This window comes from Archocentrus centrarchus, chromosome 6 (assembly GCF_007364275.1).
Source record: "Archocentrus centrarchus isolate MPI-CPG fArcCen1 chromosome 6, fArcCen1, whole genome shotgun sequence".
Lineage (NCBI taxonomy): Eukaryota > Metazoa > Chordata > Actinopteri > Cichliformes > Cichlidae > Archocentrus > Archocentrus centrarchus.
The window spans coordinates 28,245,722-28,273,637 of NC_044351.1; the positions used below are offsets into that span (position 1 = coordinate 28,245,722).

The 27,916-nt window shown below is 40.5% G+C and overlaps 1 protein-coding gene across 5 annotated transcripts in view; it reads left to right on the top strand.

The window, feature by feature from the left end:
* The window catches only part of srgap1a (SLIT-ROBO Rho GTPase activating protein 1a), a 75,296-nt gene that overhangs the window by 33,009 nt on the left and 14,371 nt on the right, over positions 1-27,916 (top strand). For 3 of the 5 annotated variants that reach the window (XM_030730916.1, XM_030730917.1, XM_030730921.1), the window contains exons 3-17: positions 2,261-2,423; positions 7,460-7,522; positions 10,213-10,392; positions 11,112-11,240; positions 14,185-14,406; positions 14,858-14,959; positions 19,416-19,613; positions 20,115-20,199; positions 21,205-21,232; positions 22,207-22,312; positions 24,204-24,264; positions 24,958-25,035; positions 25,185-25,319; positions 27,364-27,469; positions 27,625-27,849. In XM_030730916.1, the coding sequence (XP_030586776.1) occupies positions 2,261-2,423; positions 7,460-7,522; positions 10,213-10,392; positions 11,112-11,240; positions 14,185-14,406; positions 14,858-14,959; positions 19,416-19,613; positions 20,115-20,199; positions 21,205-21,232; positions 22,207-22,312; positions 24,204-24,264; positions 24,958-25,035; positions 25,185-25,319; positions 27,364-27,469; positions 27,625-27,849 (1,881 nt within the window). Of the gene's footprint in view, positions 1-2,260; positions 2,424-7,459; positions 7,523-10,212; positions 10,393-11,111; positions 11,241-14,184; positions 14,407-14,857; positions 14,960-19,415; positions 19,614-20,114; positions 20,200-21,204; positions 21,233-22,206; positions 22,313-23,004; positions 23,039-24,203; positions 24,265-24,957; positions 25,036-25,184; positions 25,320-27,363; positions 27,470-27,624; positions 27,850-27,916 lie in introns of all 5 variants that reach the window. The other 2 variants (XM_030730918.1, XM_030730920.1) reach the window with 1 other exon arrangement.

A 27,916-nucleotide genomic window follows, 5' to 3' on the forward strand; every position in this document is an offset into this window, starting at 1 on the left:
GATGCAGAACAAAACCTAAAACAGAACTACACCTGGTTCTCTTTATAGTCTTTTCCATTGTTCATGGACCTGAAAACATGAGAATGAATTTAAGAAAGACAATTATGTGCTGTTCCTGCATTTCTAGATTGAGTGCTGTTGAATGGCTCTGATAAATACTATAGAAATCATTTCTGCATTAATTGCTCTTTGACAGAGTGAGTGATGGCGCCCAGCAGAGTTGCTCCTGGAATATATTTTGTTTTATTTTATTTTTCCTTGCAATAAGTTGTTGATACACAAGAACAGAATATTAACTTTTTTTTTTTTATTAAAACATGCAGACATGCTAAATGGCTAATTTGACTCAACAGACACCACTCCATAGCTTCACATAATGCTCTTAAGTGAAGGAGGGTAAAGTGAACTAAAGTCAACCAGCATGCGATGAAGGGCACATTCACAGGGCGAACAGCCGAGACGGCCGAGGGAAGTTAAATCAGAGCTCTAATGTATTAAAATGATATGTCACTGCATTGTGATGTCACCATTATCACAGGAAATGTATTGTGACATGGTAGTCTTGTGATTTCCCATCCATACTGGACATGTGTCATCAGTATACTGATTACTGGTAGTTTATTTTATTCAGTTTATCCGCTTTCTTTGAAAAATGAATCCTCTTAGATGTTTTTCATGTCTGCGTGCTTGTCTTCCTGTTTTTGCTTAGCCTCAGGAAACATTTCAGCTGTTTGGAATGTTTGCATCAGTTACGCATTTGCTTAATTTTTGCTCACCCAGCAGATGTGGTGCCGGTGCTGAAGGGTAGGTCAGGGCTGGGTCACTTGCCAAGTGCAGAGTTTTACCTGTTGCGTTGACAAGTGTTGCCTGGCTTTGCAAACTGAGAGGGGTGCAGAGGCGAGTCTCCATATGGTTCCTGAAAGACTTGACCAAGACCCAGCTGTCAAACCTTTTCAAAACACACGCACGTGCACAGGCACGCACACTTATTCTGTGCCACTTTTTTTGCAGGCAAGAGGAATGTTATAGATTAACCCAGAGGAAGTCTGCTTGCAGGCCAGTGCTTACACAGGGCCCCAGCTCACTCTGGCCTGGACAATGTCCTACAGTTAGTCTGGTTGTAGCCGGCACACAGTGCAGGAAACACCTCTCCGACTCCTGTATTTTTACTTTAATTCTTTTCTATTCTTATCCTTTATTCCGCAGTTTCTCTTCCCTTCTTCTTGTTCTTTAACAGTTTGATTCTACTCTTTAAGTTCACCCACAATATATACATGGCTTCTTTAACACCAGTCCACAGTGTGTATTTATAGTGTTAAGCACACTCTTCTCTGGTTGTAGAAAATCATCTTTGCTCAGAGCATTGTAGCTCTGCCCTAGAAATGTCACTGATATTTCCAAGTTAACTGTGTAGTCCTTGTAATATTTGGAGGAGCTTTTAGGCCCAGAGCCAGAGGTACATGGGACGTTTAACACCATGGGACGTCTATGATGAGTCTGTCTTCTGCTTTAGTGACAAGCACCGGTGCTCTTGAGGTTTTTATGGGTGCACTTGAGGTTTTTGTAAACATCCTGCTTGTCTCGATCTCCTGGATTTTAATAAAAAGGGAAATACTGTCTAAATCAGCTCTCAACAGGAAAATGTTCACATGAATGCATACAGGTATTTTATACAGGCCTGCAAGACTGTTTTTAAAATACTGCTGAACTATGAAATTGGTTTAAAGGGAACATATAGCTTTTTTTTTTTTTTAAACAAATAATTGTCCCTTTTAGCCCCTGAATTTTAACTTAATGCTCAAAATGCCACACAGATAATCACTTGCACCATGCTCATGGTTTTAGCTCTGCTGTTTCAGTGCTAGTAACTTTAAGTCCAGATGACCTTTTGCTGCTCGTTCACCTCTCGGGAAGAAGTGGAATGAGTGACAGTGACAATGGAAGCAGCACAGCACATGCAGTTTTGTGCACTTGCAGGGTGACAGATGCAGAAGAGAGAGACAGTCTTTGTTTCTAAATTAACATTTTATATATTAAAAATGGCAATTTCGTTGCACTGTGGGCAAAAAAAAGTTTAAGTTGCACTAATTGTATTTAAAAACAATGGAAAAGTACAAATAATACATCCTATCCAATTCTATGAAATGTTGAATTTTACTGCATGATACATACAGTCTGAAACAAAATCTGTCCAAGAAATGCCTCCTCGAAACATTACTTTTTGTTCCCTAACTCATCTGACACCTGTTTCCACTTTCAGAAAAGACCAGAATCTGCTGTCACCGGTCAACTGTTGGTATCTGCTGCTGAACCAGGTGAGGAGGGAGAGTAAGGACCATGCAACTCTGAGTGACATCTACCTCAACAACGTCATCATGAGGTTCATGCAGATCAGCGAGGACTCCACGCGGCTACTGAAGAAGGTGAGGGCTGAAAATACAATGTAGATTTTTGGACTGCAGCTAATTAAGTGTTGAGGTGGTGTACACACACACACACACACACACACACACACACACACTACAGAATGAAATAAAGTGGCAACTCCACAACTAAAAATTACTTTGTTAATGGAACAATTATTCTTTTCATTTGTCCCATGAGAATCACAGCAGGGACTGTTCATTTTGCTTTCATTCATTTCCTTTATGGTTTAACACTCATGTGCCTAATGTTTAATACAGAATTCCTTTTATAAGTGCATAAATTAGCTACCTTCATGGTGTCAACATTTCCTTGTCTAAACTCCTGAAGTCTCATTTTGATTGCTTTTAAAGTCCCCCCCCCCCCCCCCCCACACACACACACACACACACACACACACACACACAGTACTGATGTTTGACCTCTGCTAAAAAATTGGTCACATGTGCTTTTTTGTCTTTGATCAACAAAACACTCAAAGTCACCACTAACGCGATCCAGATTTTTCATAGCGGTCACATTGGGCAGCAGTATCTCCATGGCCCTCATGTTATATAAACAATCTTTCACTTTTAATGCATCCATTCATTTGACAACAGTGTATATTTAGTTGCATGATATGCGGGATATATATTCAGCATTGCGTTTGATGGTATGATGCGGTGTGGGGCTCCTGTGGTTTAGTTTTCTGAATTAAGAGTAATGCACTGGGAACCTGGTCACCACTCTTTTAGATTCAGTATGCCTTCAGTCTCCCATGGTTTTATGACCAAAACCAATCTGCTGCCTTTTCCACCACAAAGCTGACGACTCCCTAACAGATTATGAGCTCCTATGTTGCAGGAGTCACATGAAGTCACCGCAGACCTAAATTACAAAGTGTCTTTTCTTTAGAGGAGTGCCTTTGTGTCAATTTAGCTTGCACAACCTTTGCTCCACTTTCCTGCAAACTTATTTAACATCATATTGATATAAAAAGTAAAAGTGTTTTCTATTTTTTTTTTTTTTTTTTTTTTTTAATTTGTTCTTTAGAGTACCATTGCTTGGGCTTTTGAATGCTTGTCTCAAACCCCCAGCACACAAACAGGAAGCTGCAACAGTCCATTTCCTTTTAAAGGATTACTAACGAGGGCAGATGTGAAGCAGACGCTTGGTTCTCAGAGTTTAGTCTTGTTGCTTCTCCTGACTTAACATACTTTCATGAGCGTAATGATAGACTACTTTCAATCCTGATTTATATTTTTAGTTCAGGTCAGAAGGCAATAGTATAGTCCTGTCATTACTCCACCTGCACCCCCATTACTGCTGTGGAATCTGCAGTATCTAACCACTTTTATAGACTGTCCTTTTAAAGTTGGCATTTACTTTGTGTATCCAGGTGACATTGTGCAGACAAACAGCAGTCTGATGGGAGGTCCCTGCTCATCGGAGACCCGAGACACAGCTCACACTCTAATTAAAGCTTCCCTGAGCCTTTGATCTCTGCAGAGCTTCAATAATGAGGCACAAACAACAGAGAAGTCCCCTATGTTACGTGGGCTCCCTCACAGCTTTGAGGAGACAGCTGTACTGTTGTCATCCTTCCACCACATCAAAGACCCATGTTTATATTTCCTTGTATGTTCAGGTTTCATGCTGCGAGGTGCAGCGGCAGAGAAGGGACCCCATAGTGGTCGTATTGTCTCGGTCAACATCCTCCGGTTGAATGGTTTTGCTGTTTTGGTGCACGCATTTATTTCTTTAGTTCTGCACTGCGGTCACTTAAAAAGAAGCCACAACTTTCTTTAGAAGCACCACATACTTCCCCTTTTTGTTTGAATGCAAGAGTCGAGAAGCGGGACTCTCCTTCTCTCTTTATGCTTGGAAAGATCTTCTCACATGTATCCAGTTTTCATTATTCATACAACTGGCTCTTTGTTTTGCTCTGCCCTGTTTTATTCATGAAAGTCATATTCTGTGGCAGCAGCTACACGGTGGATTTCCTAGAGCTGGAGGCAGGTTTGAACTTTCCCAGCAGTGAAAGGTCATTTAAAAAAGGCACAGGTGTAAATATTAAATGTAATTTAAAGCTGAATCTATTTAACTGCACATTATTTTTGATAAATAAAAATAACAAATTACAGTTGTACTGCAAAATACATTACTTGCATTCCTGAACAGAAAAAGTTTTCAGTGGTAAAAGTAGTTTTAGTGGTTGAACGTTATGAATGATTAATTTCTGACTTCTCAGAGAAGTTCAATGTGCTGGTTCAAATATGGGTATAAAAATGTTAATTCAGCTTATTGCCCTAATAAATAACAATAGAATTTTTAGTTTGAAACACATTTTAAAACTTTTTTTTTTTTTTTTGGTGGCCTAATTAATTTGTTAAGCACTGTGGTGTTCCTGTTCTGCTATAATACTGCTAAATTTTGATGCTCCCTCAAAATGGGTTTTGGTTAAATTCCAAGTTAAAGTGGCAAGGCACTCTGATCTACACACGGGCCCTGCAGGATATGCAACTGCCATCTCTATACCATGATTAATGTCAGTGGCAATATGAGACCCACCACTCCCTAAATGCCGCCATGGTTTCTCCTCTCTGGGTTTGTTTCATCTTTCTAATGTGGTTGGAATACAGATGGTATGAAGTTAAAAGGGAAAACCCATTTGTAGGATCCTTTTAATGAATTAGACTGAATTGGAAACCCCCCAGCTGAGATTCCTGTAAGCAGAAAGGGGAAAAAGTTGTGCAAATTAAATCAGCAACATGGGTTACACAGCACAGCATTTGGTAAACAACCATTGTTGCTTTGAATTTAGGTTTGAAAGGCCTGATCATTTCCAAAATACAAAACCTCGTGCTACATGTAGCTTTTTCTGATAAAAAGCACTCTTGAATGTAATAGCCATTTACTGTCACCTCAGTATTTGTCTCTGTCTCACATGTGTACACACACGCGCACACACATGCACACACATTCTTTCTTGCAGATCTTGTGATCTCTGAGAAGGCTTTTCATTGCGCTCTGGATCACTTCCCAGCCTTCTCAATGGGGAAGAACTGATGTGTGTTAGATCTGACAGATAGTCAAAGGTCCTGTCCACTGACCTGATGCTTGCTAATGGATTTTCCCACAGGGCAAAGTCTGTGTCTTTACGAGCTTGTGAATCTACATTTAAGAGGCAGTTTACTCAGGATTGATAAACCCAAGGACTAGGTCATCCTTTAACTCACCAAAAACTCAAGAGTGCTTAATAACTCCCTTATCTACATTCAAGTGTCAAACATGCCTCAGGTTACCTCTTGCTCAGTCTGTTGCTTCTGGTTATCTGGCCTCAGCGGCCAATTGCTCTTGATTAAGTAAAGAGATACAAACCAAGGAAATGACAGAGCAGGTGGCGATTAGGTAGGTGTTGCTGATCGGCCATGCCACCTAGCGTGACTCTCTAATTTCAGACACCAGCCTGGCAGCCAGTGACTGAGAGTGTAATCCTCTTTGCTGTCTGTTCATATCCTTGGATACTGTACAGCCTTTACCTGTGTGCAACTTGTAAAGAACAAGAGTGAGAGACTGTGAAAACCTGTGTACAAGTACAAGTCAGGTCAGTTGCATATGCAGAGTTCAGCAGATGCCCTTTTTATAGCCAAAAACTGGTGTTATTTTGTGGAAGGATGATCATATCTGAGAACTCACTTGGATCATTGAGGTGTTTAACCACAACGGGTCACTTGAGTCATTAGTAATAAACAACTGCAATGCAATACATTTCAGTGTAGCAAATTAATTGGCACCGTTAGTTTGCTACAGCTTATCTCTTTATGAATTGGATCTTGCAGCTAAAACTGGCTGATTGGCTACTTTCAATTTCTTATGTTGTAGAATATAAAAACAGTGCTTTAAGATGATTTACAATCTCTTGTGCTTAGAAACACACATCCATGATTTCTGTCAAACAGGTTTAGCTATGTAGCTACAGTACTTTGCTTGGCAACAGCTGTTGCCACTGCAACAGTCTGAAGCCAGTGGCAGGAATGTGCATTTTGTTGCTCGTGTACTCATAAAAAATGCAGCTGCACTCCTAAAAACATTGCTCCACAGTGCTACATAGTGTCAAAAATTCCACAAGGCACCTTTTAAAAAAATACTGGCTGCACATTTAAATAAAATTTTGTGTTTACTTGATCATTATGGCTCTGCATCTTTATCAGAAGTGAATCACTAGTCAGTCCTACTACAGGAGGTGACTTGATTCCCGCTCAGAAAGCATGTGCGTCCTATCGCTGTGAGCGGCTCCCAGAATGAGTTTTGTCTGAGGATAATTGGGTTAGACATAGACCTGGTGCGCAGGCCAAGGCTGTAACATCATCCAGGTAGCAGCGCTATAGTGGGGAGATCAAAAATTCATTGTCATGACTCATAATCTTATAAACATCTGATACAGTATATGAGTCAATGTGAAAGAAATATGGAAGCTCCACTGTTAAATTAATAGTAAAGGCCTCTCTAAATCCATCACACTAGCACTGTTAAGCTGTATCCCACAACCATGAGATACATTAATGTGGGTGTGTGAATGATAGTATTACTAAGTCAGCCTTGTGGCATGGCTGATTGAGTTAACATATTTGGAAGAAATCTTTTACATTCAGGCGTAGAGGCCAGCTAATATGTTAAGCATGTGGACGGTGAAACTCTAGCTGTGTTCGATCATTTAAGTGGAAAAGCTAGACGTATGACACTGACACCACTTTCACACACAAAACCCTGTATTTGACACAGGATTATAAATGCACTCCTCCGTTTTTGTGTGCGTGCCATTAAAAGTAGGGAACAGTGTCTGGTCACTTATATTAAACTTGATATAGAGTGAACGGTCAGCATTTGCTGAAGAGATTTGTGAAGTTGCAGTTTATTAATGGTGGTTCCCACAGTGATTATAATGTGTTGCTTTGAAAGGGGTACTTACTAGATAGAACATGCATTTCTTGTGTCATAATGGTGATTTCTTTGTATTGCTCTTATTGTTTTTCCTTCTGTGTTTCTTTTACAGAGTAAAGAAATAGCCTTTCAGCTCCAGGAAGACTTAATGAAAGTCCTCAATGAGCTATACACAGTAAGTAGTAATGACTGCCTTTTCTCACTAATGCATTTTTCACTAGTACATTCATCTTGACTGTGGTTGAGACTGTTATAGTACTGAGCGCAGTCATTCCTTCCTATCTGTAACAACCTGACATCTTTGACCCTGAAACCGGGAGATGTCTGAGGGATTCTAAATTAAACATTCAAGCAAATGCATTGCAAACAAAGTACAGGAAAAGTCAAATTTCTTTGCACCACAGAAGCATAAAACTGTCCCCTTTACTCTCGTAAATCAGCTATTCAAAGCTGCAAAGTTTCGTCTTCATGTTTGCTTGACTCATTACAGTTCATATTCTGTTTTTTAATGGCTTTCTTCAGCTGTGTTTTCTTGCTCTTGAGAACAACTCATGCAAAGCCGCACTGGGAGGTCGGAGCCAAACAGCAACTTGCTCTACAGATTTTCTTTATTTCTTTCAATAGCTGACATCAGAGAGAGACAGAAAACTCAGGAAAAGCCCAGGTTTCATTACATGCATCAAAGGTCTGCAGTCAAAATAAGAGCCATTGTTATTATGCTGTATATGCCCAAGACTACTAGTTTACAGGTTGGCACTCTGTATGTATTTTAATTTGGTTACTTAAGCCATGAATCAATAGCCAGCTCCACTGCCTCAACTACCACATCAGCTCTGCTCGACTATTATGCTTAATGCCTCACACAAGCCATGGATTTGCAGACTCCAACAAATTCTTAAAAAATAAGATGAAAGGATGCAGTTAAGGTTTGATTTTTAAGTATTGTGTAGCTCATATAATGTACCATGTGGTTTGTATATCTATGGTGTCACATAATCTTGATGGGCTTTATAGGCAGTGGGATTTCAAAAATAACAAACCTGAAGTTTAAAAGAATGTAACGAAATGGAATTCAGCCATACTGTTCATGTCCCTCTATAGTAAGTCTTCAGTTACTCACTATAAAAGGGACGTTACACTCTCCCCGTCACTGCCCTTGCTGCTCCAAACACAACGTGTTACTCCAAAACCCTAATGTGTGTCACTCTCACCACAGTCCACGCTCTAGATTTGACCTGCTTTAACTCGACTGGGAGGAGACGACACACACACACACACACACACACACACACACACACACACACACACACACACACACACACACACACACAGGGTAGCTATTGCATCAGACAGCCACAGTCCCAATGTCAGCCACCACCAATGAAATAACAGGTCTCATCCATCTCTAAATGTGTCCCTCTAAAAAAAGCGGTAAAGTAAACACAGCAGTAGCAGACTCCAGACCATTAAGTGAGGAGTACACGGCCCAAGGTCAGTCACCCATCTCTAAACTGGTTCCAGTTAAGCCAAACCCCACCAAAGACGAAGGGCTCCAGACAAACCAGGCTTTGCTCTGTTGTTCCACTTGTACAGAAATAACTCACTTTGGGGGAAAGATGTTTAGACTTTGAATGGGTGAGTCTCTATTTGTACTGAAGCTGAGGTTTTGTGCAGACAAGTGTATTTCATACACAGGTTCCGGAGCTGTAATTTGCTGGAGTCGGTTCATTCCAGGTTAAGCCACTCTATGCTGTATATCGCCGCCTTCTCCTGGGCGTTTGAATGCAATTTTTGCCCTTCTACTTAGTTCAGTACATTTGGCCTACTGCCACGAACCATCAGCTCAGATCTCATTTCCTTTCCTCTTCATTTTCACCTGTTTTGGTTCTTCTTCAGCCCTCTTTCCTCCCTCTGCTTTCCTCCCCTAATTTCTTCATTTTCATGGATCTGTGGCGATGAGTAGCCTCTTCTACTTTTAGAGTAGTTGCATGTTGACATCATGAATTAGCTTTAATTTTCCTCTCACAGCCAGTGATTCATCAGTATTTTCCTATGAGCCCCATTTCTGTTTATCATCTGCTTTAATAAGACTTTTATCATTTCTCAGCTCTCTTGTAGAGCTCATTATTTGTATTTTGTAGTTCACCTGCTACTTGTAACTGAGTCACTGCCTAATGGATCCATGGAGTAGTATGAGTAACGCATGGCTTCTTCTGAGGAGGATGATTCAGGCTTTAGGAAGTGGCTCTAATGAGCAGCTCACTGTCAGTGTAATAAAATTCTGCTGCATTAGGTAGTTACAGCAAACTGGTAGGTGGGTTCCTCTTATATTTGATTGTGGCTTTTAGAAGTTTATGCTACATGTTAAATGGACATGAAAAAAAGCCAAATACCAGCTCAGTAAAAAGAAGACGAGCTGAACAGTCAAAGCTTAAAAGGAGTTGGCTTCCCTCTGGATAACTTCCTGAGTACATCTTTTTTCCCCCAAACATTAAGCAGTGAAGGCAGCCTGTTGGACACGAGATTAGACATGTGATTTATGGTTGTTGTAGTTATATAAGCGCCTCATTAAAACAAGCAAACAAAAAAAGACTGTCTTTGATTTGTGGTTTAGCGAGAGATGAACTGTGTGAGATGAGTGCTTTTGACCTGAGTTGAATCAATGGGTGATAAATGAACGAGTCAGAAGATGGAAGCCTTAGTTGTGGGTTATAAAAGGTCAGGTCATGATCACAAAGATGGATTATTCTGACCTTTGACCCCACCGGAACTAATCCAGCACCCAACATGTTTTACCTAATGATGGCACAGATTCAGACTATGGTCTTGAAATAAAAATAATGACCGACTTTTCTTTGTATCCAGGTGATGAAGACGTATCACATGTACCACTCGGAGAGCATCAGCGCCGAGAGCAAGCTGAAAGAGGCTGAGAAACAAGAGGAGAAGCAGATTGGCAGGGGTGATCCTGTCTTCAGCATTCGAATGGAGGAAAAATACCAGAGGCGCAGCTCTGTGAAGAAAATTGAGAAGATGAAAGAGAAGGTGAGATGCCAGGTGTTTGGATTCATTTAATTTATTTTAAACTAGGAGTCAGTAGTCACGCCTTTGGTCTAAAGACACCACATAGTTCAGAGAGTTCCCACATTTACATTTTATAATGATGCCGTCACAAAAACATGCGTGGTTTAGGCTTTTCCAGTTGAGGCTCTGGAAGTATTGTCACAGTCAGGAGAACAAGCTTTGTATTCCCAGAACGGGCCTGCTGTCATCTGTTAAATTTCTGTGGCAAATGATTAAATTCCAGGGAATGGATTTTTCTGACACAAATTTTCCAGGAATGCATTTGGGAAGTGTTAAAATGTGGATGATCTGGAGTGTGTGAATCAGAGCCCAGTGCAGTGATCAGTACATGTTGACTAACAGCCTCATGGTTTTCTGCTGAAGAGGAAGTGTAAGTTCAAATCTTATGGCTCACACTGAGGTGTCTGGGGGGGTGGGGGGGGGTTAGTTTTTTCCATACTTGTTCCCTTTTTTTTAAAAATGTTGTTTATAACGGAATTTAACTTATTTCTCCTCTGAAGTGTTTCCTGAAAATGTTGTTTTGACACTAATCCGGTCCCAGCAATGTGACTCGCAGTGCGTGCAGAGACATGAAAACATAATCATTTGTCAAACGGCAACTCTCCACTCATTAAATTCAGCCTCTCTTGCTTGCTCTGTTGTTGTCTGTCTCTCATTCTTGCTTCTAATTCTCTCATCAGCGTCAAGCCAAGTACTCGGAGAACAAGCTGAAGTCGATCAAAGCGCGAAACGAGTACCTGCTGACGCTGGAAGCGTCAAACTCATCCGTTTACAAATACTACATCCACGACTTGTCGGACTTAATTGATGTAAGTATGAAACAACAGGATTTTGTTGCTTGTGTTGTGAGACAGCTTCTTCTTCAGCACAGACTTGTTTGCCTGAGGTGCGACTGGGTAAAGTTTTTTTTTTTTTTCCTGAGGACCTTAAATAAGCAGAATATTGACACTTTTTTTAAAAACACGGGTTTTTTGAATCTCCAGTGTAGATTTTTTTTTTTTTTTTTTTTTTTTAAAAGAGATTGATATTGGTTGGTACACAATACATTATATATTATATTATTAATCATAAAGCATTGTTCCACAACAATAGGGTGGGTCTCTTCACAATTAACTTTGCATTTTGGCTTGTCAACCAAGGCTGAGGGATATGATGGTTAAAAAAAAATCCTTTTAAGATGTTACCTGTAAATGTAGCTCAAATTGTAGTGAGACCCATTTTTTTATGTGTTTATTTGTTTTTTTTACTGCCCTCCTGAAATATTCTTTGGCTGATGCTGATTAAAATGCTACAGTGACATTTAGCCTATTGATTTATTGTCCAACCAATCTTTTGGTTGTGCTGATAGACACTGTCAGGAATTGATAGTGGTCAGAGGGATTGACATTAGCTTGCCAATCAAGGCAGCGCAATGCTTCTTTTTTTTTTTTTTTTTTTTTTTTTTTTCCAATAAAGCATCAAATCAGTATTATCATCAAATTAGTAATAAATGTGCTTCATTACAGTAAACACTGTGTGCACTTTAGTGTCATTTTATGGCTTTACATGACACTTACATTCACAATACATGCCTGCTGTTATGTTATTTTATGATACCAGGCTGCAGTAGGACAATTAGACTATGGAGACAATCTCCCAACCCTAATCACTGCCCCCCCCCCCCCCCCCCCCCCCCCCAATCCAAAAAGAGATTTTCTTATATTTCGTTGTGCTTCTTATGCAGAAGACCAATTACCAATTACTCTGACCTTTAGAAGAGATTTAAAATTATAATCAGCAGAGAGACTGATGACTTTAGCAGCTGTGCTTAATACAAGTGTTTTGGACACCAGACTGTAGGATGGAAATTACAGTGCAGGACAGAATTAAAGCAGCTTTATTAACTTTGGTCACGAAAGCTATTCTTTCCTTCTACCATACTCTGTGCCTTTATTGAAATCCTATTTAAAATATTCAGTTATACATTATGTAACAGTGTTTTGTTTTTTGTTTTTTTCACATTTCAGATTGGTTGAATGAAAGAGGGAATAGCCCTGACCCTGAAAATACTTTTTTATATTAAATTTGATTGCCTTGTAAGCAGATCATGTTTTGGTTTTTGTTTTTTTTAGCCATACTGATATACATGACCTCCAATCTCATTGTACATCCTGTATAATGACAATAAAGGCATTCTATTCTATGACTTATTCACAGTATATCATGGCTCACCTGGGTCCTTATTTCTTTTTTTGAGAGATAAACTTACTGCACCACTTTCTGTCGCGTTTCTAAGGAAACAGGAGAAGACTGGGATTTTGGCAAGTGTTTGGGTTTTTATATTCCAGACAGGGCTGAAGGAGAGCAAGAGAGAGAGGGAGAAATGCAACCTCTTTTCAGCGGCATGCTGTGCACTGAAATTACCCCTCTCCCAGTTTTGCTCAGAAGCCTTCACATCTCACCAGGGCGTGTGTGTGTGCATGTGATTGTGTGAGAGATGCTCTCTGCATGAGCTTTATGTGCAGGCTCACACACATTTGTTTTATTGATGAAGATACCTTTTTATAGTTAAAAACAGGGTACAAGCAGACTGGTTGTAGCATCGTGTCTGATAATTATTCGTGCCGTTTTGGGGTTTTTCCATGTGTAACTCTAGGTGGGTGGTGGTGTTGGGAGTGACCTTGGCACATCAGATCCCAGAGGTATCATTCAAGTTGTGCAACACAGAGGCAATACTTCTGGCTCAGAAAGTGCTGGGATGTCATTTAGTCTTTTTTTTTTTTTTTTTTTTTTTTTTTTTTTTTTTTTTTAACCATAAAATGTACTCGCTTTTTGTCACTTGATTATAAAGTGAAAGTTTTCATTTAGAAATTGAAAGTTGGTCCTGGTTTCTAACAAAAAAATTTTTTTAATTATGTTGTTGGCTTTTTGCTGTTGGGTTTACAAACTAACATCTATAAATAAAGGTTGCACACTAAATTAATATTACTCATGAATTCACTCTTTGTCTTTAGCTAAAACATTAAGTCCATTGTTTTGTTTTTGGGGGTTTTTTTGACATAGTGATCCTCTGTTTACATGTGTCAGAATGGGTTTGGGCAAGTAAACTACTTTCTGTTCTCATCACTGGTTTTCTCCTTAGAGCGTAACCCCCTGTGCTTTCATGAAGTCTTCTCTTTATGACAGACTTCAGGATGTTGCTACATCGATGTGTGTTTTTTAAAAGACTACAGGTTCTGAGGTAGAATTTTCTTTACCATGGAAAGGATGCTGTGATCATCCACCACTCTTACCTTCACTTGATGCCCAGCTTACCAGTGTATTTTTTTTTCTTTTTTTAACTTGTTTGACTGATTCAGAAAGAAAAGAACAAATTCTTGATTTTGGCCACTCATTGTTGCTGCTATTGCTGCTGTCACTAAGGATATCTTGTTTCACTTGCACTGAGTGCTCCTTTGACCCATTTTTTTGGATTTACAGAAACCACTTTGAAATGCAAATGTCACACTTGGAATCAACTACAGGCCTGTATCTGTTTAGCTTCTGAAGAAGCGATGACAAAATAACCAATATACCTGAACAGATTTTGAGCTAATTGTTCACTTACTTTTTTTTGCCAATATACTGGGGTGGGGACAGAGTGTATATATACACATGCACACACACACACACACACTTTCTTCTTCTCATTGCTCTATAATTGGTAAAGTCCATCTAATGAGCTGTTTTTTTGTTTGTTTTTTTTTTTGTTTCTTTTTTCTGTTCTCCATTCAGTGCTGTGATTTGGGTTACCATGCCAGTCTGAATCGTGCCCTGAGGACTTACCTGTCTGCAGAATACAACTTGGAGACGTCACGCCACGAGGGCCTTGATATCATTGAAAATGCAGTGGACAGTCTGGATCCACGAAGTGACCGACAGAGGTTCATGGAGATGTACCCTACGGCCTTCTGCCCACCGGCAAAATTTGAGTTCCAGCCTCACATGGGAGATGAAGTATGCAGTGCAGTTGGATTATATCTAATAAGTAGTGCAAATACACTGGATAACTTAAAATTTAGAATTCATTAAAAAAAAAAAAAACGGAAGGAAAAAAGAAAAAAAAAGGGAACTTTTTATTATGTCTGGGGTGCCGGATCAGGTTTTATGGGGCACTGAAATTAACAAATCATGTGTTATTACTTCCCCCAAAGTCATGTAGCTCAACATGTGTTAAGAGTTTTACTGTTTGGATGGCCCTCTGCTGATACAGTTTCTATTTACTAGCTGTTGCTCTGAGGTTGTCTGCATTCATCTGGCAGAAGTCACTGTGGTTTGCTTTGCAACTGAAAAAGAATTTGAATGCCTACATCCTGTTTAAATTTACAGCTTGTGTGACCTTGTTCCTACAATAGGTTGAAATTTCAGCTTCTTGGTCAGTGATGATATAATTTGTCTCTTTTTGCAGGTGTGTCAGATCTCAGTGCAGCCACCAGTAAATGGGGAACTCATCCTGAGGTTCCAGCAGCTTCAGTCTCGTCTTGCAACTCTGAAGATTGAAAATGAAGAGGTAAAACGGGGGCACAAAAAATGAAAATCGCATGTCTGGGTATGTGTGGTGCAGCGGGTTTAGTTATGTCAAACCTGTCTCTGTTTTGTTGTCTGCCAGAGATTCGGTGGCTCTTTTTTTGTGTGTGCAAAATGCAAGATGCTGACAGAGACTTAGAGATACTAACCAAAGTTAACTTTAGGCAGAAGTCATCCAAGGTGAGACAGAACATAGCTGCTGATGAGCTGACAAACCATAGACACACTTACAGACTATGTATTTTCCTCTTGCGCACGCCCTGCAGGTAGCCATCAAACCCTGTGTTAAGCCTCAGTCTTCATGTTCCCACTAGTAGACTTGATTCTCAAGCTAGTACTTCATTGCTCTTTTTGACATTGTAGGTGCATCTTTGCTTCTCACGCTCTTTTGTTTTAATGCAACTGCAGCACGCTTGAATAACTTGACTTTTTAAAAAAAATAAAAAAAAAGAGGGAAGAAAGACTGACTCTGTGCTAGTTCACAGAGTGCAATCACCTCCATCAGGCTGTTTTTTGTATCATGTCTGACCTGCTTCTCCTCTCTCTCTCTGTCCCTCCACATTGCTACACTTTCTCCTTTTATCCTTCTACAAAGACGCACACAGGAGCAGGCCTCAGAACTTCATCTATATTCACTTCATTTTCATATTCCCTTTGATCCCGTTGACTCTTTAGTTAAACTGACTGAAAATGCATCTACAGGAATGAACGGTAATGAGCATAGAATAGCCGTATGTGCAGCTTATTTCACTGTGCTAAAGTTCTGATTAATGAGCGAACACCTGTGAGTGGCTGGTAGTAATTGCAAGTTTAGCGTATTACAGCAGGTCCCAGAATATCGGAAGTGTTTGGCTCGAATTTAATTATTTTAATTTTTAAATGATCCTCATTCAGAATCATAGGAGCTTCTTTAGGTATGTGCTGTCAGCACAGACCTCGGTGACAAATACACTTTTTTTTTTTTTTTATCGACTGAATGGTCTTAATATGGTGTATTTCATGCAACTCCAGTACAGCTGTAGAAGACCAATGAGTGAGATAAATTTAACAGCGAAAAACCGGATCAGGCACAAATTAAACCCTCTCAAAGATGAAATGACTAACATTGATCATGTTGTGACAATGGACTTTTCTTCTGGGAAACCAGCCCCCCCCACCCCCCACCCCAGTGCATATGTTATGTCTTTGTAATTAACATCTTTAGATTTTTCAGCTAAAAGAAGAGTTATAGAAATCTTAGAGTCAGAAATTATAATGGTATATTTTTCTTACAATTTGACATTTTTTTCAGACCATTAGTGAAAATGATCCTCAGTTGCAGCCTGTTTAATTGGATTCACAGTGTGTTGTTTTATGGAGTATATTCAGACCAGTCTGAGTCCTGTTGGTGTTATCACAGTATACCTGCAGTATGTAAAGCATTTAACCAACTATGCATATACGCGTGCACGAACACGCGTGTGCGTATGAGAGCGCGCTTGAGCCGAAAAGCCCCGGTTGCTTCATGTCCTTGTCCGCCTGCCTCGCTGAAGCGGATGTCCTGGTGGGTCAAAATTGGAGGGCGCCGCTGCCTCATGTTAGGATCACCAGATGGCCTCTTTTCCTGGGTATGACGTGCCAGATACATCCTTGGAAAATGAACTTTCTAAGCACTGTGGCGACCTACAAGCTTGACTGTCAAATGTACAAGGGAGAAGGAGAGTCTGTCTTTATCTGGACAGGAAAAACTACAGGGCAGTGCTAAATAGAAGTGCAGCTGCTTCCTCGAACATCTTTGCCTCCCGTGAAGTGGTGAAAGAAAACATCGCTGAATAATTTACTCTGCATCAGTGCTGGATAGAGTGCAACACAAGGAGGAGGATTTTTTTGACTTTTATTTAGGCGTGGGGCTTAACATAATCCTGCTGGATTTTTTTCCATTAAAAAAAAAAGTAATTTCTCTAAGGACACAATTTAATTTCTCCTCATCAGTCAGTCATTGTGATTTGTCTTTTCTTGCAGACTTAATAATCTGCCTATTTAGATCTCATTTTCCCCTGTATGACCCTGTGCTCATACAGACTAGTTTTCCTCCTCTGATTTCTGTCGTCTTCTCCTGCAAATACACAAGCACACTTAATGGTTATTCTCAAGATGTTTCACACTAAACCCTGGCAATCTTAATAGCATCATCTTTGCAGGGAGTGTTTGTTTTTTCCAAGATAAATATCAGGGAAGCACATCAAAGCCTGTGTGTGTGTGTGTGTGTGTGTGTGTGTGTGTGTGTGTGTGTGTGTGTGTGTGTGTGTGTGTGTGTGTGTGTGTGTGTGTGTGTGTGTGTGTGTGTGTGTGTGTGTGTGTGTGTGCATGCTCACAGCGGAAGATCAGCAAATTACACACTTACTGTACTGCAGGGTCTGTTGAAAGCTGTGGACAGCAGTCTGACTTCTGAGATATGATGACAGATGTATGAATAACTGAGTGGATAAACTGCTCTGCAGAATAACACTTATTTCAAATTTTGGTGATTGGAATTATGTTTGGCTTTTGACAGTGCCGAAGTTAAGTTCAGCTCAGTTAATGAGGGCAGTAACTAAACCGATACTGTGCTTACTTGTGAAATGTTCATATGAAACTATAGGAAACGCTTGATTTATGGTTTTGGATTTAGAAAACAGTAACTCTATCCCAGAGACTTTCTTCAAATCTGTTGTGCAGCTGCAGGGGACTAATGCACACATCCACCAAGTCTCTCCAAGAACTCTGTTGTAATTGAGCCCTGCACTGAACACTGGTAACTATTCGTCTGCTGAATAATTGATAAACTCGGCAACTTTTTCACTGGGAGCGGTTCTATCACTCATGCGTGGCTCCCGTCTCCATGATGACAGCAGGGCCTCTTGCCTTTATGGTGCCACCCTGGATTAGGCTGCCAGGGACACAGAGAGGGAACCCAAACACACCCAGAAAGTGTAACTAATGACTGGATGTCATAAGAAGTTGCCTGTCAGTGTGCACACTTGCCTTTAGTGTACTATTGTAGATTTTTTGTCATACTTTAAAAAGTTTACTTTTTTGAATCTACCATTTATTTTTCCAACCTGTCGTTAGGTGTGTGTGTGTGTGTGTGTGTGTGTGTGTGTGTGTGTGTGTGTGTGTGTGTGTGTGTGTGTGTGTGTGTGTGTGTGTGTGTGTGTGTGTGTGTGTGTTCTTTTCCTTCATGACAGGCTGGATAACTCTGTAACTACATCCATGCCCAAGCATGTGTGTCAGTGCTGTAATTCATCACAGCAACACATGAAAGCTGAAAAGGCGTCTTTGGTTTTCAGGACACCCTTTTCTTTTCTTTTCTTCTCCTTTGAAGGTGAAGTGAGTCACGGGCCAAGCAGTTGAAAAGAAACAAGCCGTAGTCCACAGTTGTCATTGTGTGTATAACTGTCCACCTTGTTCTTCCACTAGCACTGAGGTTGTACTCACTAAATAACTGACAAATGGGGTCACTACCTTTTGAGTTGGGGTTATCCTGATCATTAAGAATAATCAAGAGGAATGCATTTCATTCAGGGTCCCATTGGCCTGTGGGTTCGCCACCTTTTAAAATCGCAACAATTGATCAGAGCCTCCATGACACTCTAACAAAGGTTTTGCTGGACTTTTCCAGGGAAGTGGTTGTTGGTGTTTTTTGCATCAGCTCTGCAGTTTTTCCACATCAGTGATTCATGCTCACACCTGACTGTCTCTTGACTCTTCCTCCCCGTCTGTCTCCTTTTACATTTTCTCTGGTTATATTCTCTGTTTCTCTGTCATTGCTGCATACCCTGCAAATGCTTTGATCCCATATATATATTAAAATTTAGGATGACTTTAAAGGCTTAAACATGAGACAGACGGGTCACAGTCTTGTTTTGTATCCTTTGTGTATCGTTAACTTTTATGGGGCTGTTATCTACCTTCTTATTTGGATGTCACATGCTGTGTCATCTTATGTCATAATATTATGCGTACAGTCATGGCCTGCAGGTCTTGCAGTGGTTGAACATCTTTCGCACTAAGTGATGGGGCACGCTTGATCAAGTCCTGCTGTTTATAAGCTCTCGGGGAAGAACTGTTGACAGTGAAAAGGTGGTTATGAAAATGAATTTTAAAAGCCTACAACTGAATATCCCATCTCCAGCAGACACTGTCCACCTCTGGTCCTGGTGAGTGTATACAAAAAGATTGGGAGTCACTTTGAACCATCAGTGTATTTTTTATTTATTTAGTTAAGGAGCATTCATCTTGCCATAAACCCCCTGAATTTTAAAGTCTGTCATGGGAGAGTGGTTTTTAGAGTGTGTGATGAAACGAGCTGCTGCATACACTGAGATTGTAACATGGTGATAGTGAAGAGATGACATCAAGCTTTTATGCAGGCAGCTTTTTTGCTCATAACAAATTCTCATCTTCTCTTCTTTTCACAGATCAAAAAGACATCAGAGGCAACCCTGACCACCATACAGGACATGGTGACCATTGAAGACTATGATGTGTCTGAGTGCTTCCATCACAGCCGGTCCACCGAATCAGTCAAGTCCACAGTGTCAGAGACGTACCTCAGCAAGCCCAGCATTGCCAAGAGGAGGGCCAACCAGCAAGAGACGGAGCAGTTCTACTTCATGGTGAGCACAGAGAAAAGGTCTGCTGTGAGTTAGCAAAAATTATGACTTCAAAGATGCTGTTTTTGTAGAAAACAGAAATATCAAATGCATATTCTTTAATGCCTCTTTACTTTTTATGGTTGATTTTTATTTTTGTAAAGAAGAGAAAACAGCAGATTTTATCCTGTCTTATCATAAACTCCAGGATTAGGGTTGCATAAAATCAAAGCCTTTATCTGCATTTGAATATACTTGATATTCTGTGTGACTTATGCACATTGTCCCTATGAAATCTTTGATCAGCTAGCAGAGGAGTAACCATCCCAAAATATTTCCATTTTTGGAAAGCTAGCTACAGTCTTGTTGCAATCTGAGGATGGACATGCTCTGATAAGGGCTTTTAAAGGCGCTCTTAGTACGTCCTTTTGCCTTTGGCTGCTTCATCGTAGATTGGCGTCTTAAAGAGTGGGTGCTCCGGCTGGCACTCAGGGCTTTTGTGTAATTACTCTCAATTCTTCACAGAAATTCCGTGAGTTTTTGGAAGGCAGTAATCTCATCTCCAAACTACAAGCCAAGCACGACTTGCTGAAGAGAGCACTCGGTGAAGGTACATTCATAACCTCTTACCCTTAAAATCTACATTGTATTGTACTTGCACTTGAATCATACCTTCAAATGGGAAATTTTCTCCCAGCCAAAATGACTTATTAGCCCAAATCAATATCCAAACATCTAGCATAACAAGTTATTGTGTATTTTACTGAATTTCTTTCTTTTCTGCAGTCGGCCTTGAGCAGTTTCAGCCTGTTCTGTGGCAAACGTCCCATTGTTTGTTTTTGCCAGCAGTCAAAGCTCATAGATTGTAATCTGGTTTTAAACCAGGCAAGTCAGAGCTGAGGGGGGGGGGTTGTGAACCTGTATTATCCATCTTAGTGATTGATTCGCTCCAAACTTAATGGCCTGCCATGTATTAGAACAGACTCCCTTTGTTCTACATTGGTAGGATCTCCTAAAGGGCTCAGCTCGTGTTTGTCAGTTCATTGCTCCCAGTGGTCTCCTTCAAACTCGACACTTAATGAGTAATGGAGCCTTACGTTAAGAGGAAGAAAAAAAGCCTCCTGCTTCTCCCACATGCTACTTAGTCATTTTGTTGTCTATATGAAGTACAGTTTGAATCACCCAAAAATTTGAGATTTTTCCTGTTATCCAAAACCATTTGGTAGTTATTTTTGCTTCTTCCTTTACTTGGTTAAACTTGTAGCTGTGTGTGCGCATGCGTGCGTGTGCCCACAAACCTTTAGAAGTGCATCTGTGTCCTGTTAGATGTTTGAACTATAATTTAATGTAACTAAAGTGGTCTCAGTGCAAGTTATAATATGGTGTGTGTGTGTGTGTGTGTGTGTGTGTGTGTGTGTGTGTGTGTGTGTGTGTGCGTAAAACTGTGTGCATGGGTTTCTTCTGGATTGCTCAAGAGACCAGTGGTTGTGGACAGATGGCAAATGCTTCAATAGCCATATGCACAATTCACTACAGGGACCACAGAGATGGCTCTTGGCATGTCCACCCAACTAACTTCTTGTCATTTCTTGTCTCTTCTCTCTCCTTACTGCAGGCCACAGAGCTGAATACATGACCACAAGGTAAAATACACACATCAGCACCTGTGCATATTCGTACTACGATTCTTTCCTTTCAACAATGACAGAAACTTCAGTGACTGTTTCAGCTCATGGTTTGCTTTGGTTTGGATGGTTTGCCTTAGAAATTCTCATGTGAAATCCAAAATGACCACAAAAAAGTTTTTTTTTTTTTTTTAATTCTTTTTATCACTAATTTAAACATTTTTATTGAAAATACCTAAGTTATATTTCAGTCAGGACCACTGAGGATCAGGGAAGGGGAAAAAAACCCCGGCAATCATAGAACCATACATGAACCATTACTAGTAACCCTGCCCTCATATTTTAGCAGGTGGAAGGGTCACACTTTCAAACTCAAATGTTTTAGGTGTGCTGTTGACCAAAAAGAAGTAATTTTTGATCTTTCAGTTTTGATCTACTCTAAGGTCCTAAGACATTAGAGTATGTCACCATGTGCTCTGCAAAGTCTGATGGGGTTGTCACAATTTTTAAAATCTTCAGGACTTTTCACTAAAAAGGATTTGTCACTATGATTGAGCAGCAAAGGCAACCAAAGTCCTGGATTCATTTCATCTCAGTCCTCCAGGTCACAAGAAAGACATTATATCTCACACACACACACACACACGCACACACACACACACGCTAACTAAAAAGCGTTGTCACCTGCAGGCTCTGTTACGAACTGTATGCTGACACATACAACGCTCCCAGTGGGTCTGACATTTCTCTGGCCTGAGGGGGGAAAAAAAGAAGATTATAAAGGAAACGTTATTTCATGGGTTTCAGCTGTGTTTGAAAAAAATACCCTTATCCATCTGTCCATCATCTGGACTTGAAAGGTTTTAAAAATTAGTCATGCTCCTCTTTAGTTCGGGTTTTTAAAGGATAGAAAGGTGAAGGGAGAATGCATGGAAAGAGAGAAACCATAAAATGCATTGTTTGCTTTTTCTGACTCATTCTTTGTATTCTAGACATCCCAATGGCCCATTCAGAACCCACACTGGCACCCGGCGGGCTAGACCCCGCTCTGTTTTTAATGTTAGGTTATTTAATGGCAATTTGGAGTCATTTATCAAGGTACTGATTGCCAGTCTGCTGCTTGACTTTTTTTTTTTTTTCCCTTCTCCTATCTGTTTTCTGTTTCGCTCTGGCTTTCTGGCCATTTTGGTGGGTTCCCCCGCAAGCGTCTTAGCTTTGATTTATCATTTACCAACAACAAAACAAGAACATATTTGTGCTAAGATGGATTCTGGAAACCTTCCTCATGAGTCAGTGAGCTCTGGCGGTCTGCTTCCGAGGTGTGGGGGGTGGCATTGATAGATTTGGAGGGCCGCGGGAGGAGAGGAACAGCAGTTGGAAGGATAAATGTTTGTCTCCATCAGCTCCCCTGACTCACTGCTGACCTGGCATCACTGAGCTGCTCTGGCAGAGATATTTACTCCTCTTCCAGCGTGAGAGCAGAGGCCAGTGAAAACAGCAGGATAGATGGCAGTCAGGGGGCGGATGCCAGACTGATAAGGTGTGCTGCTCCCCTCCTCCGGCCTCTTCACCACCTCTCACTGGTGGCCGTGTCGAGTCCTGCCTGGTCCTGTCCAGTTCCTGCTGTTTTGTTATGGGTTTGATGCCAGCACAGAGTGGAATGCAGCACTCTCGTAGTAAAAGCTTTGGTGGGAATCTGCTGAGGTGCTAATCTGGATCTTGCTTTTTTTTTTTCTTCTCTTTTTTCCATCTCTCTCTCCATCTCTGACTCTTGCGATATTTCTCTTTAGCCGTGGACGACGGAACTCACACACTCGACATCAGGTAGACACTCTGAGGCATCTTGGGGGGGGGCCCGTGCTGCTTACCTTTTCTCATTTTCTGTATCTGTTCTGCATTAACAACATTTTCACTTGTATTATTTACCTACGACTTGGACAGACTGAGTTGAAGGTCACAGCTGTAATTCCAGTTGTCTGTGAAAATTGATAACAAAACCTCCCGATTTAAAATCAGAATTCAATTTATCTGCTAAAGAGCAGTCATCCCAGCCTCTCATATCCAAAGAGCTTGCATTACATAATCTAGCTGCACCCAGACCTGTGCCTCAACCCTCACTGCTACACTCCAATAATAGCTAGTCGATTTCAGTATGGCTGTTGTGTTTGGGTTCGCTGTATACCCCTGAGGGCTGTAAACAGATCCACTGTATCATTAAAGGCATGTACAGTGATTCACAAGAGCAGCCGGCACAGAAGCAGAACAAGAGTTCAGTCCACATCTAAGTGCTCTCATCTCACCATTTCTGCCCCGAACCCCGTGTTGAGTGTGTGCCCCTTCGGATAAGCTCTTGTTGATTTAAGCACAGCTCTTGATTGTTAGCCTAAAAAGACAGAAGGTATGTTTAGCGAGACTGGAGGGCAGTTGCAATCTGCTTATTCTAGCTAGTCAGTGATTTTTGTGTACTTTGTGATAATCCATAACCGTGAGTTATAATGGGAGACTGGGCCATGAGCAAACAAATAGCTGTGAGGTCAAGTCAGTCTGTCTTAATAAGATCTCAACGCCCGCTTTGTATCTAAACTCACCAGCTTCACTTACACTGGGTGTGCATGATTATATACTTTTAGCATGATATTGACCAGTTCCTGTTAGACTGCAACCCATACATTGAACTGGTCAGCAATATTAGTCCGCATGTACCAGATATGCATTAAGAGAGTAATAGTATGATATATTTTTTTTGATTTTGTTTTAATTGATTAGATTTTGGTTATATTGGCTCCTCAAAATGTGCTATAACCCTATTTTTTTTAATTGTGGCACAAAATCTATTCATTACAGAATTTTTATTTTCTGTGTTTATGTAGAAAAACAAGGGCATTATACACCAGAGATTTTATTATTGTATCACTTTGAGAAATTTAGTATTGGTTAGACTCTTGTACATGTCACAAAAAGCCCCTCATTGTCTGACTTTTCTTCAAAGGACTCTGGTCAAGCTATCCCTCGTGTGGTTGAAAGTTGTATTCGCTACATAAATTTGTATGGTGAGTACGCTGTCGACGCTTAAAGTGTTAAAATCGTTGCTGTATTTATATCTTCTTGAAGTCTTCTTATAACCCAACCTGTTTAGGTTTATCTAGTGTGGTGCAAAGTAACACTTCAGCAGTTTCCAGATGGTAATTGTTTGGGTGCGGTCATAGTGTTATATGTCGAGGTTTCAGTTTATTCCAATGCAGTCACTGTTATGGGAAAATGCAGATTCCATCCTGTTTACCTCTGTGCAGCCTTTTCTGCTGACATTCCCATGCATGTTGGGCGACAGAAAGCTCCAACTTGTATGAATGATGGGTTTAAATGTTACTTTCTACACCAGATTCATAAAGACTCAAAGAATCTTGATTTTTAAGCATCTGAAGATGACAGCAGATGTCATCAGATGGCTGCATCTTATCTGGCAGCCAGCTGATGACATTCAGAGATGAATCTTGGAGGAAGACACCCCTCCCCCCCAAAAAACAAAAAACAAATTAAAGACTAATTACACTTAGTATTTTTAATTATCAAAGTGAAGGAACTTAATGAACAGGATGTGCCCCTTTGGTCTAACTACAGCAGCTTTATTTTATTTTTTATTTGAATGACCACCATTTGGGGTGGATTTAAGCTCTTAATTTTGTCTTGTGCTTTTCTTTGCTTCATCACCCTGTTTCTTTGGGGGTTTTTTTTTCCCCGTACAGGCCTCCAACACCAAGGAATATTTCGTGTATCTGGATCCCAGCTGGAAGTCAATGACATCAAGAACTCATTTGAGAGAGGTATAGGGCTTAATAAAAGATATAAAAGATGTTGATAACACCTTGATCTTTGTTTAGCCAGTCTGCAATTATGTACATTACATAAATTAATACAAGTTATTTAATCATTAAAAATATCCAGCTGACCTGCTCACTGCTCTGTGTTTTAGGAAACGACCCTCTGGCAGATGATGAGAATAACCATGACATTAATTCAGTGGCTGGTGTTCTCAAACTGTACTTCCGGGGTCTGGAGAACCCTCTTTTCCCCAAAGAGAGGTTCAACGAGCTGCTCTCATGCATCAGTAAGAACTTATTTTTGCATAGTTTCAATCAGGCACTTTTTATGAGTTACCTTTTTGCTCTTAATTGTAAAAAGTGCCGTCGTGTTCAGTCTTTATTTATTGCACTGTAGTGAAAGAGCATATTTGTCTAATTTAGATGGATTTAGATCCTCATGATTTTAATGTTTTCCGGTAATTTAAGTATAAAAACAGAGTAAACTTAATGTAATATACACTAAAATAAGTTTCTCCAAACTGTGTGCAGTTTTGTTTTTTGAGCAAATTAAATAAATTGTGGCATTTTTTTCTATCATATGTACCATGCTTTATTTTTAATTTTGCCTTGAAAGCAGAATCAGTATGTGATGATATCACACCTGTGCGTCCTGCAGTATTATCCTAAAGTATAACTTAAAATTTCAGTTGGCTCTCAGATCCTCTGTCTTCACACTGTAGACCTGTTTTCTTTTGTTTGTTTTTTGTGTGCCATAGTTGGGAAAACACTGAAGCTTTACAGATTCTGTAATGAAAATTTTCAAATTTGGAGACGCTGCTTTTTTGTGATGAAGCACAGTTCTTGTTTAAATACTTTGCTATTCTGAAGTCTCTTCTTAAAAGACTGAGTTACCTTTTGTGGGTACTGCTCTGCTGTACTGGGTTGAGTACTGAGTGTTGTGAGTGGCACAAAGCTGGCCATAGAGTTTTTGTGGAATGTTAAATGTCCACAGCGCTGGGCCGAATCTGTAGTGGAGTCCTCACAAGAATGGTCACATTGTCACTTGGACTGAATCAGTTCACAGTTCAGTCAGCTCTTTGTATTGCTTATTCTGATCTTTAATGACACTGGATTACATTACATCAGCTTTGTTAAAGAACAATTGAATACGCACAAAGTCACATGGACGTGCGCTGTGATGCCTTGTGCGACTCTTTGTGTGAGTACGTGTGTAGCGCGTGTGCTTGTGTTTTTATGTTCATGCAGGCTTTGTGTGCTCACAAGTGGGTGAAGTGTGCCTTCGTGAGTTTCCTGGGTCTACCATCGTTTACACGTTTGTGCTGGATGAGTGATGGGGATTCCCTGTTTACATTTCCTAGACATGCCAGTGATTGCAGTGTGGGCTGAGCGCCCAGCAGGCTCCATATATAAACCTTATTCCCATATGGAGCAGCTCAGACCAGCTACGAGATCATTTAACTGCTCTCAGCCGACTGTTTCATTTTCACCGCAGCGGCGTCCTGTGGCGTGTGATATCTTTCATTTTGGAAATTGCGCTGGGAATGTTTTGTGGGGATGTGTATACGCACATGATGTATAAGTCTGCATTCAAACAGATCTTTAAATAGGAGCTTCTGAAGCGCTCGCGAGCCTCACAGAATCCTAGTTGGATATTCATGAAAAATGAAATGCATCACAAGTATCCCAGAAGCTCAAATCCCAGATGGCACAGAGTGGCTGGAGGGTGACATGGCTATTTTTAGCAGCCAGCACAGCTCCTGCTCAGCCGAGTAAAACAGCCTGCTTCAGGTGCCACACCGGGGCAAACGTAATAGTAACAAAGGACAGAGAGGTTGACATCCTCTGGCTACATCTTGGTAAAGCACAAATGTTTAGTCTCTGTAAAAATTATGAATAAAGGCTTTAGTGAAGTTTGCCACATATCGCTGATATTTCTGGAAGGCTGAAAAACAAAATATGTAAGTGACAGCATTTAGTTTAGGTTCTAATATAGAGTACATCCAAGTACTTCCTTCGTGGTGTCAGGGGAGAAATGTAAGTTGTGATGACGGTAACTACCACAGAGTAAATAGATTTCCTGTGGCCACACAGACTTTATATAAGTAAACCTTTTGTTGTTCAAAGTTTTAATGATTCTGATAAGTATTTGGCTGAATTTAGATCTTTAGACGTGTGAATATGTGGACACTGTCAGATAGATGAGTGCACAGAAATGAGCCCCAGGCATCTACTTCATGGCCTGAATCAGAAGTCCTGGTATATATATATTTTTTCTTGCATTATAGCATTGTATTTTGTTAACATCAGACTCTTTTCTTACTTTTATAGGAATAGACAACCTGTATGAGAGAGCTCTGTACATCCGTAAGATCCTCCTGACCATTCCCAGATCTGTCCTCATTGTGATGCGCTACCTCTTTGCCTTCCTTAACCAGTGAGTTTAACAAAAAGAACATCCTGTATTTCCTGTCTGACCTTGCTTACTGAGCAATACCTCTAGTTTATGAATTGCTACTAATGTTGGTCATGATTTGTCTGAAATGCTTTATACTAAATACTGTTTTTTCCCCCCTTCCATCACTATTTCAGTTTGTCCCAGTACAGTGATGAGAACATGATGGACCCGTACAACCTGGCCATATGTTTTGGCCCCACACTCATGCCCACACCAGACAGCCAGGACCAGGTCTCATGCCAGGCCCACGTCAACGAGATCATCAAGACGATCATCATCCACCATGAGACCATCTTTCCTGATGTCAAAGAACTGGATGGGCCCATCTATGAGAAGTGTATGGCGGGTGGAGACTACTGGTGAGAAATAAGAAAATATGTCAACAATGACATGCATAAATCAAGTTGAGTTCTGCTTTTGCAGGAC